The sequence below is a fragment of the Hyperolius riggenbachi genome, chromosome 9, assembly GCF_040937935.1.
Source record: "Hyperolius riggenbachi isolate aHypRig1 chromosome 9, aHypRig1.pri, whole genome shotgun sequence".
In the NCBI taxonomy this organism is placed as follows: domain Eukaryota; kingdom Metazoa; phylum Chordata; class Amphibia; order Anura; family Hyperoliidae; genus Hyperolius; species Hyperolius riggenbachi.
In genome coordinates, this window is record NC_090654.1 from 167095788 (window position 1) to 167110615 (window position 14828).

The 14828-nt window shown below is 44.4% G+C and overlaps 1 protein-coding gene and 1 long non-coding RNA gene across 2 annotated transcripts in view; both read right to left on the reverse strand.

The window, feature by feature from the left end:
- The window catches only part of LOC137532785 (uncharacterized), a 42564-nt gene that overhangs the window by 7057 nt on the left and 20679 nt on the right, over positions 1–14828 (reverse strand). The gene's annotated exons all lie outside the window — the stretch shown is intronic.
- Positions 1836–3167, reverse strand: LOC137531774 (protein phosphatase 1 regulatory subunit 42-like). Its single transcript, XM_068251732.1, has one exon. The coding sequence runs from the start codon at positions 3074–3076 to the stop codon at positions 1958–1960; it is 1119 nt and encodes a 372-aa protein (XP_068107833.1). The 5' UTR covers positions 3077–3167; the 3' UTR covers positions 1836–1957.

Genomic DNA, 14828 nt, shown 5'->3' on the forward strand with positions numbered 1-14828 from the left:
CAGACATCAAACCAACAAAAATTGATTCCAGTGATACCTTTAATTACTAAATTCCAGTGATACCTTTAATTACTAACTGTTCATGGTTTATTGCAAGCTTTCAAAATTTTAAAGAGAACCTGAACTGAAAATAAAAAGTCAAAATAACCATATACAGGTCATACTTACCTTCCATGTAGTCTACTCCTCAATCTCTTTCTCCTCTCCTGCGTCCCATTTGTCCCCTGTGATCGATGGAATTTTCAGTCCTCCATTTAAAAAATGGCCATTACCCCATAACAGCTTCCTGGTCAGCACACTGTTTAACTGTAAAATCGCCCACTTGAGCCTTAGGGAAACATGAACCTTATCTTTCACATTCAGTTGTAACTGACAGCAACTGGTATGTTTCAGTTCTGGTATTGTCAGAACTGGAAGGGATCACTGTAAGAAGAAAATGGTGAGCTTCTGAGAGGAACCGTCGGTGAGGTTAGTATGTAATATTAATTTGTAGCTACATAATGTGTTTATTTTAAATAATTTTACTCGCTTCAGGTTCCCTTTAAGTTTCTTCTTCAGGCACTATACAGAACTGGGTCAGAACCATACAATAGTGAATGTAACATACAGAGACCTTTATTTAATTCCCATTGGCTCAATCTGGTGTGATGTTATATAGTATTACCTCTTTTGAAATGTAAAAAGATTAATTAATTGTTTAAATCTATTGAACCCTGGCAGCATTTGTCAATACAGGTAAACAAAAACAATAATCAACTTAGCTCTCAGCCAGAGAGCAGCAACAGGCAGAGGTGTTCTCAACTTTTAATGCTAGGTACACACGATACAATTTTTTTGACAGATTTACTGTCAGATCGACTATTTCCAACAGGTCTAATCTGATTTCTGATCAATTTTCCATAGAAGTGAACGGAAAATGGATCGGAAAATTGATTGGAAATCAGATTGGACCTATTGGAAATAGTCGATCTGACAGTTAATCTGTCAGAAAGTTGTACCTAGCATAACACGTCTGCCTGTTGCTGCTCTCTGGCTTAAAGGACCACTATTGCGAAATATATAAAAAATAAAACTAAAAAAGATTTATACTGAAGATAATGCTAGTAGAAGGGATAGTGAAGGATTAAGAATTAGTTTAAAAATACATCACCCTGCTGTTTACACATTCATTCGGAGGCTGTACTGCAGGCTGCAGTGTATCTGCCTAGCTAGAATCATGAGACAGTTTTACTACTAGCTGAAATGCCATTGGACAGCTAGCAGCCCACAGTTCAGTCTCCCATAACCCATCGGTAAGGTCCCCTCACATTCACGCTGTCATGAATGTGTAAACAGCAGTGTTATTTATTTTTAACTAATTCTTAACCCTTCACTATCCCTTTTACTGCCATTACCTTTAGTATACATTTTTTTAGATTTATTTTTTATACATTTTGCGATAGTGGCCCTTTAACGCTAAGTTGATTATTGGCTTAGATCAGGCTTGGATCTTAGGACAGGTTTGGAACACCTTATCACTATATACATTTTCCAGCTTGGAGGAGGGGCTACATATTTCTGTTTTAAATCATTATCAAAACAGTCATAGCTATACAAAAAATTTGTGAAAAAAACACCCTTGTAACAGGAGCAATATGTCTTATTACTTGGGCAAACCAGGTGACAAGTTTAACACTCATCTGCTCTCATTTTTTTATACTAAACCCGAATCTATTCCACTAAAAATAGCATTAAACAAACTTAGGTCAAGAAAAAAAAACTCCAGTATTTGCTTGTGCAGTGTACCTGAACTGTTTTGGATACTGCCATGTGTATTTCCTTTTTTTTTTTTTTTTTTTCTTAATAAAGTTTTTTTTTATTTCTAAGATGACTTTTAATAAATTTCGATCACTCAGAAATGCAGTCAATGTGTTAGCTGGCTGCCCTATTCCATACATAGGATGAGATGGTCCATTTCCTATAGTGTGGCTGCGCATAGCATTTGGCTGCATAGGTGCGCTCCATAAACATCTTGTCCAGGCAGTGAGCTCGCAGAATCCTTTACTGCTAATTGTCGTATGCCTTCACTGATGTCAATTATTTTCTTGGTTGTAAATGTATGCACTTGATCTTGTTTACGATCACATTGTAACTGAGCCATAAAGATATGCTTGACTTTCCCCTTGCTGAAATAGTTGCTGTGTTGATACTGGGCAGGCAGAAGAGGGCTAGGATGCTTTAGATTATATATCTGGTGGTAAACGAGCTGCCTCTCCAGGTTCTCCTCTCTGCTCTTCTTCCTGGCATCTTTTGAGGCTTTCCAGTTAATTAAGAACTGTCTGGCTGTTTCTTTTATCTCTTTACCATCCAGGATTCCCAGTGTCTTTGTAATGACAATGACTTTATCTCTGTATTTGGGTGTCTGACACACAGGATTTCCACTCAGATCCATTCTCCACAGCTTTGGCCATTTGCTCAGGACAAACTCCAAGTCCTTAATATCCGTGAGATGATTGTCCATAGCCACAAGCTGAGTCATATTTTCCAAGACAGCAAGTTCCTTCAGTTCATCGATATTGTTATTGCTGATATTCAGCACACTAAGAGACTTAGCTAATGCATGAAGTGTTCTAGGATCAAACAAGAGCTTCTCTCCTGGTGGGATATGCTGTCCCTCAATGTGCAGTTCCCTCAAGTCATGAAGACCTTCTAGATCTTCCACCACAGTGAGGTAATTGCTACCCAGGTATAGTTTTTCAAGTCTCTTTAGCCCACTCAGGTTGTCTATGCTGGATATGCAGTTATTTTGGAGGTAAAGGTGTGTTAGGTTTGTTGCAAATCCCAGATTTCCAATCTGACTGATGTGATTGTCATACAGATATAACACAGTGAGATTTCTGCATGTGGAGAGGTCCTCAACATAGTCAATATTTTTATTTGCAAAATTCAGGTGAGTCACTCTTTTCAAATACTGAGCTAAGGACTCATCTTTGCGGCTGCGGAGGTTGCTGCTGCTCTTTGCAATGAGATCCACTGACAGACGCACCATAGTTCCCTGTGTTACGGAGAGTATGCTGTGCTCGGATGAATCCTCCATAGCTTTCCTAACCGGGTTGTGTCCACTTGCTGAGTTCTACCGGAGAGCCGCGCTTCTTCCACCACTGTTTACAGTCCCGGGATCGGCGTTGGTTGCTATGGTCTTGAGGGCGGGAGCAGGCTCTGCCATTCTGGCCAATCGAGTGCAATGATTGGCCAGAATGGTAGAGCCTGCTCCCGCCCTCAAGACCGCGGCCCCCTCCTGATTGGCTGGCGGCGCCTGATAGGGACAAATGGAGGCAGATGCCGGGAGGAACAGTGCGCGATCGCGGTGGACGGCATATGGGTCAGCACGTCTGACCATGACTCGCAGCAAGTTAAAATGGACGTTGGAGGAAGAACGAGGCAGCCCTTAGGCAGAGCGGACTTAATGGAATGCCCGCATAGACGCTGCTGTACGCGGATCCGGCCAGTAGGAAGAGTGATGGCAGGGGTCAGCGTGTCATGATTGACAGCGCCCCCACAAGATTTGCTGACATCTGAAGGATGAATAATCATGGAGGCCACCTGTGACACAATGGGGCATTGGTGCGGTGAGTGATTAGCTGGCAGGCATCTGAAGGGGGCCATGGGAGATTCAGCAAAAGGCGACAGGATATCCCCAGGACACAGAGGGGGACACAGGACAGAAAAAGGGGGACACAGGACGAAAGCAGGAAGGATATGGGGGCCACAGGAAGTACATGGAAGGACTGAGGAGGACAAGGAGGGACACAAGAGGTACAAAGGAGCCATTATCATTTGGGGGGATTGGGGGAAAAGGTCCATAAGACGCCCCTGTGCCATGGACACACTAGGATAAGTATATAATTTTTTTTCCTGATTTTTGTCCACAAAACCTAGGTGCGTCTTATGGTCCAGAGCATCTTATGGTCCGAAAAATACGGTAAAAGCCGTGTTCCCACAATGATGTAGTAAAATGGGAGATTTGCATCATGGATGTCAGTCCATACAATGACTATGTACTCTGTAAAGTGCTGTAGAAAATGCAAGTGTTACATAAATACATAATAATGATATGGCGGGACATTAGGGCTCTTTCACATCAGAGCTTGCTTTGGAGAACGCTTAAAGCATGCGTTTTGTTGTATGCCTTTTAATGCGTTTTGATATGCGTTGCACTGCAGTGAGTGTGCGTTTTTAATCCGTTTTCAATGCGTTACAGCACATAGAAAAACGCAGGTAATTTTTTTTCTTTTAGTTTTCAACTTTCTGCATTGTTCCTCTGTTGCATTCTGGGACTGATTGCCTGCGTTAACGGATTAAAAACGCGCGTAGTGTGCGTTTTACATTGACTAACATTGTAACGCATAAAGCTAGCGTTGGCCGAAAAACTGCGCCTGGGTGCAGTGTAACGCAACGCACAAAAAGGCTGCGTTATATGTGAAAGCTAAAATGAAAGTCTATGGACTTTCATTTCACCTTGGGTAACGCAAACTTTACCCTTTGCGTTGAAACGCAGAAAATCTGCCCTAATGTGAAAGAGCCCTTACACTTTGACTATCGCCAGGATTAGATTGTGAGCTCCCGCCAAGGACATGACTACATTCTCTGTAAAGTGCTGCGTTAGATGCCAGTACTATATAAATACATAATAATATGGTAGGACATTAGACTATGACTATGGTGGGATTCGATTGTGCGCGAAATCTGCAGAAGCTGCTGATGCTACAGTATTAGCAGCATCTCATTTAATAATTATGAGCCCCCAAAATGCCAAATGCTGCAACAATAACCCCAACGTAGCAAATGGAGTCTCTATGACCATCAAATAATAACTGCAGCAACTGTTACCTCTGACACATGAATTGCAATAACCGTTACCTCCGACAAATGAAATGCAACTACCGTTACCTCTGACACACAAAATGCAACAGAAAACGATTACTTCGCCTCCGCAAACGGTAAATGGGGCAAACATTACGCCACAGAGTCCCACGTCTGGGACACCCGGAGGCCAAAAGTGGGACATTACCTGGGACACATTGCAGTCAGGGACAGGGGACACTGAACCTGGGACAAGGGACACTGAACCTGGGACGTGTCCCAGGTAAAACGGGACGTCTGGTCAGGGTATATATACTATACTATAGAGCCATTTTCTAGTTCTTCACCCTAAAGTTACATGGGACAGGATAGCGAATCAGACAGGATAATACACCACACCAGACACCACCTGTATACAGTGTCCCTGCATTTACCATGTACTAGTGTGTTATATTACCATCATCATGGACTGCATTCCTGTACGAGAGGTACTGAAGGGCAGCTGGATCGGGGCACTCCCCTTATGCTGAACTGATACATGTGTGCTGATCTCTTTCTTCTTGTTGTCATCATCACCATGTAATATGACATTAAAAAAAAAAGTGTCACTGCTGCTGTGCTGACATTGTGAGAAACCCAGTTGCTCGTTAGTGTGTTTGCTGTGCACCAGTGTGTTAACAATAACAATAACATTTCTATAGCACTTTTCTCCCGTCGGACTCGAAGTGCTTAGGCTCTCTCAGATTCAGTAATTGGTAGTAGGTTGAAATATTAACACAACAAGAGAAAGGGGACACCGAGAGCCCAATATAGTGTAGTATGTATAATAAAGGGTAAATGAAAGTAAGTAAACAATAATACTCACAAACCAGAGTCACCATATAGGCAACCACTGTGAAGGCAGGTGGGGAGATTAAGACCTGTCCCCACTCAGGATTAAGATGTAGCTCTCTGTAGATCGGAAGATAAAGGGTATAACACCCCTCCACCCGAGGTGGACACTTAGTAATGCAGAACGTGAACAGTGGTGCCAAAAGAATAAAATATGCTAAAATCTCTAAAATTTCTTGGGAGGAAGAGGTGGAGTTACCTCCTCGAAGCAGACATGAAACTCGATTTTCAAACAAATAAAAATGTATTCACATACTCCAGAATACAAAGCAACGCCTTTCGCAGGTATATTCCTGCTTCCTCAGGCAATAACAAGGAGGAGTATACAACAGTATAGTCGTGTGGCAACACTAGGCCTAGTGTTGCCATGCGACTATACTGTTGTATACTCCTCCTTGTTATTGCCTGAGGAAGCAGGAATATACCTGCGAAAGGCGTTGCTTTGTATTCTGGAGCATGTGAATCATTTTTATTTGTTTAAAAATCGAGTTTCTGGTCTGCTTTGAGGAGGTAACTCCACCTCTTCCTCCCAAGAAATTTTAGAGATTTTAGCATATTTTCTTCTGGCCTCACATACTGTGGCTACAATTTAAAATGTTTAAGCAGATAAATAAAACATTTTTCTGGCATCTCAGACAGTGGCTGTACATAAAAATTTTTAGGCAGGTAAACATGGTGTCCATTCTTAATTTGAAAAAAAAATCTAGAAACTGTATGATTTTTGGCATTTACACATGAAAAAAACCCTCTGCATAAAATATGTATTTGTGGAGGCACATTTCACCCCCTGATACCCTTCCACCATGCCACTGTCTGGATTTTTGTACACATTGTACACCTTTTAAAAGAAATTGTGGCTGCAAAGATGCCCTGAAGGTTTTTGAGGCTCACCTACCATTAAAATCAATGGGGCTCGCCACAAATTTCCAGTTCAGTCATCCCTAGCTGTTGTGATATCTGGATCACACACCTTAAACCAGCATGCAGCAAATCTACTCAGACTTTAGTCATAAGTGTTTGATCTGCATGCTTGTTCATGGTGTATGGCTGAAAGTATAAGAGCCAGATGACCAACAGGAAAGCCAGGCAACTAGTATTGTTTAAAAAGAAATAAATATGGCATCCTCCATATTCCTCTCAGTTCAGGAGTACTTTAACCCATTCGCGTTCCGTCGTTTTTACTTGAGCAATGTTCACCTCCCATTCATTAGCCTATAACTTTATCACTACTTATCACAATGAACTGATCTATATCTTGTTTTTTCCGCCACCAATTAGGCTTTCTTTGGGGGTACATTTTGCTGAGAGCCACTTTACTGTAAATGCATTTTAACAGGAAGAATAAGAAAAAACGGAAAAAAATCATTATTTCTCAGTTTTCAGCCATTATAGTTTTAAAATAATACATGCCTCCATAATTAAAACTCATGTTTTGTATTTGCCCATATGTCCCGGTTATTACACCGTTAAAATTATGTCCCTATCACAATGTATGGCGACAATATTTTATTTGGAAATAAAGGTGCATTTTTTCCATTTTGCATCTATCACTACTTACAAGTTTAAAATAAAAAATATATATAAAAAATATTTCATCTTTACATTGATATTTAAAAAGTTTAGACCCTTAGGTAAATATTTACATGTTTTTTATTGTAATGTTTTTTGTTTTTTTTATATTAAACATTTTATTTGGGTATTTTTGGGAGGGTGGAATGTAAACCATATTTTTTTAATGTAATTGTGTGTTGATTTAAATGTTTTTTACTTTTTGTTGCAGTTTTACTTTTTGGCCACAAGATGGCGGCCATGAGTTTGTTTACATGACGTCACTCTAAGCGTAACAAACGCTTAGAGTGACGCATCGGGGAGGGAACAGCCAGAAAAGGCACAGCTTCCGAGAGAAGCTGTCGCTTTTTCAGCGGGGGAGAGGAATCAGTGATCGGGCACCGTAGCCCGATTCACTGATTGCTTGGCTAACAAACCGCGGGCCGGGAGCGCGCGTGCATGCGCGCGATTGGCCACGGGAGCGCGCATTGTTCCTGGATGTAGTTTCTACGGCCAGGAACCAAAATAGGTTAATTGTATAATGTGATTTACAATTTCCAGCAATGAATGCTGATGACTGTTGGAAGTAAATCAAGCCCAGAATCAAAGGCCCCGTTCACACTTGCGTTTCTGGGACAAACGGACTGGATGACCGGACCAGATCCAGATCGGATCCAGATCCGGTCCGTTTGCATACATAGCATCAGGTATGAATACGGCTGCGATCCGGATCCGTTTGTTAAAAGAGATAACACACTATATACAATTGTTGGGGTCTGGGAGGTCAGCAGAAGGTGCACCTGTAGAATCAGGTCCTACGCTGTGTAGGGCCTCACCTCCATGTCCGACATACTGCCAAAAAGCTCCAGCACAAAGTCACTGCAGCTCCACTCCAGAAATGCTGGGCCCATGTGTCCCCATCCAAAATGGCCGCTAGAAAACGCATAGGAAGTGGGGTAGAACGTCCGTTTTTTATAGCCAGTGTGTTCTGTGCTTTCCCTTTGCCATTGGTTTCTAGAAAGGCATTATGATCCGCACCACCTTCAGTAAAAATCCTTATTTATTGTAAAAAATCAACATTAAAAAGCAAAACAGCAGGGCAAGACAGTTCACTGTTTCAGGCTATTGCCCATCCTCAAGTTGCCCAATACTAAACATTGCTTGTTCAGACATTCATTTATATACAGGTAAACATCCAATCAGAATCAATATACAAATAAGAGGACCTGATGAAGAACTATTAATTTAAATACTAAGTACATACCCCCATCAGGGTAAATGATTGCGATTGGTCACACAATACAAAACGTGAATACATTTATAAATACCTATAGTATATATTGCACCGATCTGAATATCACAATTCTATTGATTATCTTAAAAATAAAATAGAACCCCTGTGTTATCGTATCCAAATGAGGCGACCAAGATCCATAAACATTCAATAACTCACATACATGTTAACCCCACAAAGCTGCCGTTCCAATATAAACCAATCCTACAGCAGGAATTTAAAAAATTAGCATATGGCAAATCAAAAGTAAGCAAAACTAACGTGCCGACCAATAGGGTGAAGAGCTTACCCCCAGTCACACATGTCCCAAAATGCTGCCGACCAATAGCTCCAGAGTTCTATTCAACCAATTACCGGAGTCTGCAACAGCGCACTCCCATTGGTTTCTATGCACGGATGGTGCAGTCATACTTCGATCCAGGTGCGTCGGCCGGATGATCTGGACCCAAAAAATAGAGCATGTTGGGAAAGTGTCCGGAGTCCGGATCCGATCCGGCTCCATTCCGTACGGAACGGACGCATGTGAACGGCCGCATAGACTTTGAATTGCTATGCAGAACGTACGTTCCGTTTGTACAGTATACGGTCCGGATCCGACCCGGCGAATCCGGAGAGCGAACGCTAATGTGAACCGGGCCTTAGGTTTCCATTTCCAACTCTAAAGTCAAAATTACTTCACAATTATCTCTGGCTTTGGGTATTCTATATGGCTTACCCTCTGTTGCTCTTGGATTGGACTGCATGGGATTTACTACATCTGATGATCGTCTACTTCTAAATTCTAAATATATATGCAATCATTGGATTACCATTCCTAGAATTTGTTTAAAGAGACTGCCGTCTTTTCCCCTTGGACCACTGTCTTTCCATTAAAAGGCGGTGTTTGCTGTTGCCCCCCTGCAGCTTCCTCTCCGCTATGGAGCCATTTCCGAAAATACATCCACCCCTTAATAACTGGACAACAGTTTGGGGGAGGTGGAACTGGAGAAGTCACAGGAAACCACACAGAAATAATTGCCAGGTGCCAAGTGTGACCTGCCAGTCCTTATCAAGGCCCCACAATCTTAAAACACGTACAGAATTACTCATACTTTGATCAGCAGTCAAGAGTGGCCTTTTAGTCTCTATTTGCATTGATAGGTGGCTCCCAATATCTGCCAGCAATCATATGGGACCCCCAATGTTGGCCACTGGGAAAACATGGCTCTAAATATATGGCAGCAGTCATAGCTGGGATTTAGTATCTGCCAGTAGAGATGTCCCGAATAGTTTGCACGCAAACTTATTCACGCGAACAACGCAAGTTCGCGTTCGCATCGGATCGTGAACTTTATGCGAGTTCGACCCGCCCCCTATACTACATCATTGGGCTAAACTTTGACCCTCTACATCACAGTCAGCAGACACATGGGGCTTGATTCACAAAGCGGTGCTAACTTACTTAGCACGTCTAAAGTCTTTAGACACGCTAACCAGGGTGCTAAGTAGGTTAGCACCGGATTTCTCAATCAGATCGCGCGCTAACTTTGCGCGCGCAAAGTTTTACGCGCGCAAAGTTTTATGCGCGCTAAGTCCTATAGGCTTTAATGGGCACTTCGCGCGGAGCGCCCTGCGCTCTGTGCAGTACGCGCGTAAAGTTTTACGCGCATAAAGTTTTGCGCGCGTAAAGTTTTATGCGCGAAAAGCTTGTTTAGACGTGCTAAGGGGGTTTTCACAGGCGTGCTAACAGTTAGCACCGCTTTGTGAATCAAGCCCTAGGCAGCCAAACAGGCTGCACTCCCTCCTGGAGCCCCCCCCCCATATAAAGCAGCAGCATCGGCCATGTTCTCACTCTGTGTGCTGCTGTTTTAGTGAGAGAAGCGAAAGAGGTTGCTGCAGAGATAGGGAAAGCTTAGTTAGGCTCTTGTTAGCTTGCTCCTTGCTGATATTTGTTGCTGAAAAGCACCACCAAAACGGCTCTTTTGAGAGCTAATGTTCTTGTGATGTGTTTTTTTTTTTGTGTGTGGCCCACTGACACTGCATATACAGTCCTGTCTGTCGCAGCTGGTTCTTGCTAATTGCTATACTGTGCCTGGCCCAGCCCATTCAGTGCATCCATTTTCACTGCACCTGTGTGACCGCACACTGTTTTATATAGCCGTCACTGCGTACTTTTCACTGCACCTGTGTGCAGTGAAATGCCATTTTTATATAGCAGTCACTGCATCTGTGTGACCACACGCTGTTTTATATACCAGTCACTGCATACCTTTCACTGCATCTGTGTGACCGCACGCTGTTTTATATAACAGCAGTCAGTGCATCCATTTTCACTGCACTGTGTGACTGCACATTGTTATACCAGCAGTCACTGCAACCTTTTCACTGCACTTGTGTGACTGCACATTGTATTATTGCAGCAGTCAGTGCATACCTTTCACTGCACCTGTGTGACTGCCCATTGCATTATACCAGCAGTTAGTGTATACTTTTCACTGCAGCTGTGTGACTGCACATTATATTAGTCAAGTCAGTGCATACCTTTCACTTCATCTCCCCCAATATGGACAAAAAAAAGGCAGAGGCAAAGCCAGAGGCAGGCCACCCGGCAGGTCTGTTCGAGGTCGTGCTGATGTGATTTCGTGTGGCCCTGAACCAAAGTACAGTGTTCAGAAGGCACGTGCCATCAACTTCCAAGATTGCCAGGACGTAGTTGACTATTTAACACAGAACACCTCATCTCCCTCAGCTTCCGTACGGAACCGTGACATATCTTCCCCCTGCAGCCACCACTGCTACTACTAGCACCCCTTCCGCTCCATTTGACACTATGCAGGAGTTATTTGGTGGGGAATTAACTGATTCACAGGCATTATTGTTACAAGATGATGGCATTAAGTATGTTACACCATCATTTCATATGTCTGAGTTAGGCGCCAGTATGTACCTAAGGTGTGAGGATGATGAAGTACCTGTTTGTGCAGTTTTGGAGGTGTCTGATACAAGCAAAGAAGTGGAGGATGATTATTATGATGATGATGATGATACTGCCATAGATGTCACGTGGATTCCCAATAGAAAAGATGAACAGGGGGACAGTTCAGAGGGGGAGTCAGAGAGGAGTAGGAGGAGACGAGTTGCTGAAAGAAGCAGGGTCAGCTTGTCATCAGAAACAGCTCGTGGCAGTGTCTGGCGGCATGTATCGCCACCTATGGACAGCCAGCCAACATGCCCTTTAAGCTCAGCTGCTGATGCCACCACCAAAGTACCATCATTCCAGGGCTCAACGCTGTGGCATTTTTTTTGTGTTTCTGCCTCAGATGAGAGCAATGCCATCTGTACTCTTTGCCAGAAAAAATTCGTGGAAAGACCAAGACCCACGTAGGGACAACTGCCTTACGAAGGCACATGATGAAAAAGCACAAACGGCAATGAGATGACCACCTGAGGACTAGGGATGATCGGAAGGAGCAAATTCCGTTCCGCCGGAATTGCGGAATTCCACCAGTGCTAAGTTCCGTCGCCATTACATTTCCGTGGAATTCCGCATTCTGGCGGAAAAATTAAAGTAATCGCAAATGAAACCTTGTTTATGCTAAACGGTAGCCCATGGGACCTAGTGGCTATTCCCCCTGTCATTTTTTTTTTTTTTTGCAGCAGGAGGTGTCGCTTAAGCCATGGGACCTAGCGGTGGTCCCATGGCGGTCATTTTGGCACCGCAGGAGGTGTCGCTTACACCATAGGACCTAGCGGTTGTCCCATGGCGGTCATTTGGCAGTGCGCAGCCTGGCCAATCAGTGCCAGGCAGTGCTGAGGGGTGGATCGGGATTCCCTCTGATGTCCCGACGTCCATGACGTCGGTGACGTCATCACGCCCTGTCGCCATGGCGACCGGGGAAGCCCAGCAGGAAATCACGTTCTGAACGGGATTTCCTGCTTAGTGGCTGCAGAGCTGCCGCTGCTCAGCAGCTATCATGATTTAAAAAAAAAAAGAATTGGAACGGCAAGGGGGTTAAAAGATAATTGCCCCCCTGCAGCCTCTTCTGTGCAACTAAGTCAGTGAGTGAGCTGCAGTAGTGCGCAGGCACTGGCCCGGCTGCGCAAGTCCTATATCGCGCAACCACGGCCAGGAACAATGCACAACGTACCCATGACACGCACATGTGCAACTTGCCTACCTGGAAGGGGGTGCAAGGGGGCAATTAGGTAACACAAAGGAAGGGGCTGGAATAGAACGGACATGAGAACAATACATGCCTGCTCCCCGTTTTTCCAATTTCTTTTGGCTTTGGTATTCTTTCGAAGGGTTATTAAAGTAAAGCAGTGCAGTTTAATTTATCTGGGGCTTCTTGCAGCCCCCGATAGTCATCCTGTGCACGCCCCGTCACTCCAGAACCCTCCAGTCAGAAGTGGTAACCCCCTCAAAGCTGGCTGGTCATCACAGGAACATTCTACTTATGAGCAGAAACGATTTTCCCAAATTGTGCATGCACAGAATGCTGCTGTGTATGGGGATGCAATGAGGTGCGTGGCTGGAAGCTTTGATTGGGTCACCCCAAAAGGACAGTGTGGGCACAGGGTGACTGCAGGGGGCTGCAAGAAGTCCCAGGTAAGTTAAAAGGAAGTCTAAAGTAAAAAGAAAAAGAAACAGTTTAATGAAATCCTGGGTAATTGTAATGAAGCAGTGTCCATATTGTCCAAAATGCAATCTATGGACACAGACTGTGTCCTCCATTCTCTGCCCCTCACAAATCCGTTCAGCTACCACTTTGTTCCAGACTAGAGGTCGGGGTATTTGAACTAGTAAAAGTCTGCCCGCATGCGCAGTTCAGGCCGTTTGCATAAAGCATATGAGCAATTTATTCAGAATGATGTGTCTGCGCTCCCGTGGCTTCTTGAGCGGCATGCTGCACTCATACCAGCTGCCAGCAGTACATGATAACTGAACTGTACATGCAGGGCAAAGACTTCTTCCTTGGGTCAGGGCCTACTTCCGTCCAAATTGTAGCTGAATGGAGCCGTGGTTAGGGGAGTGGAGGATGCAGTCCACATCCAGCATAAGGCCCGGTTCACACTTGCGTTTGCAGCCAAAACTGTCAGTTGGACACGGATCCGAGTCCCTTCAGGATCAGTTCCATTTGTGGTCAAAAAAGTATCAGGTTATGTATCAGGTTTGCATCAGTTCCGTTTTAAAGAGACAGTACTAAAATAGCCCCAAAGATAAACTATATACATTCCGTTGCTCTGAAAGGTCTGGAAAGGCACTGTGGTCATTGCTGGACATAGAGCACACAGATACAACCCCACAATGACCCCCCCCCCCCCCAGATTCTACACCACAAGCCCCCTAAATCAATTGCAACCATTACTCTGGGCAGTTACTCTGCTCTCTCAGACACATTCCTGCAACAATAGAAAGTATACAGACAGGCCGACGGGGGGGGGGGGGCAGTTTGTTTGTCCAGTATGTGGCCCAAAAATTTCTGAAGGCGACCCTGGGTCAAGGGTCCCAGTCCATCTGACCACGGATGCCTGGTCTGCAAAGCACGGTCAGGGCAGGTACATTACTTATACGGCACATTGGGTCAACCTGGTGACTGCTGGCAAGCAGGGAGTACGTGGCTGTGCAGTGGATCTAGTTGTGACACCTCCACAGCTTGCAGGCAGGCCTGCTGCCACCTCCTCTCCTTCTCCTCCTCCTCCTCCTGCTACATCCTCTTCACTGTCGTCCTCCTCTTCCTCGGCTGAGTGGCAGTGCCACTCTATTGGGGCTGCGATTTCCTCTCCAACTACACACCCCCAGCTCCCGAGGGCCTATGCTACATGCCAGGTACGAGGTTGTCACGCCATCTTGGACATGTCTTGACTCAAAGCCGAGAGTCACACTGGAGCAGGTGGATCAGTGGTTGACCCCACACCAACTGGAGATCGGCAACGTGGTGTTTGACAACTGCAGCAATCTCTTGTCAGCTTTAAGTTTGGGAAAGTTGACACATGTACCTTGCATGGCACATGTGCTCAATCTTATAATCCAAAGATTTGTGTCTAAGTACCCAGGCTTACAGGAGGTCCTGAAGCAGTCCAGGAAGGTGTGTGGGCATTTCAGGCATTCCTACACAGCCATGGTGCGCTTGGCCGACATTCAGCAGAGAAACAACTTGCCGGTGAGGCATTTGATTTGCAATAGCCCGTCTCGCTGGAATTCAACGCTCCTCATTTTTGGTCGCCTGCTACAACAGGAGAAAGCCATCAACGAAATCTAGACAAAACAGAA

Coding starts and splice junctions, on each gene's coding strand:
- LOC137531774 (XM_068251732.1), bottom strand. CDS start 3,076: ATGGAGGATTCATCCGAGCACAGCATACTCTCCGTAACACAGGGAACT.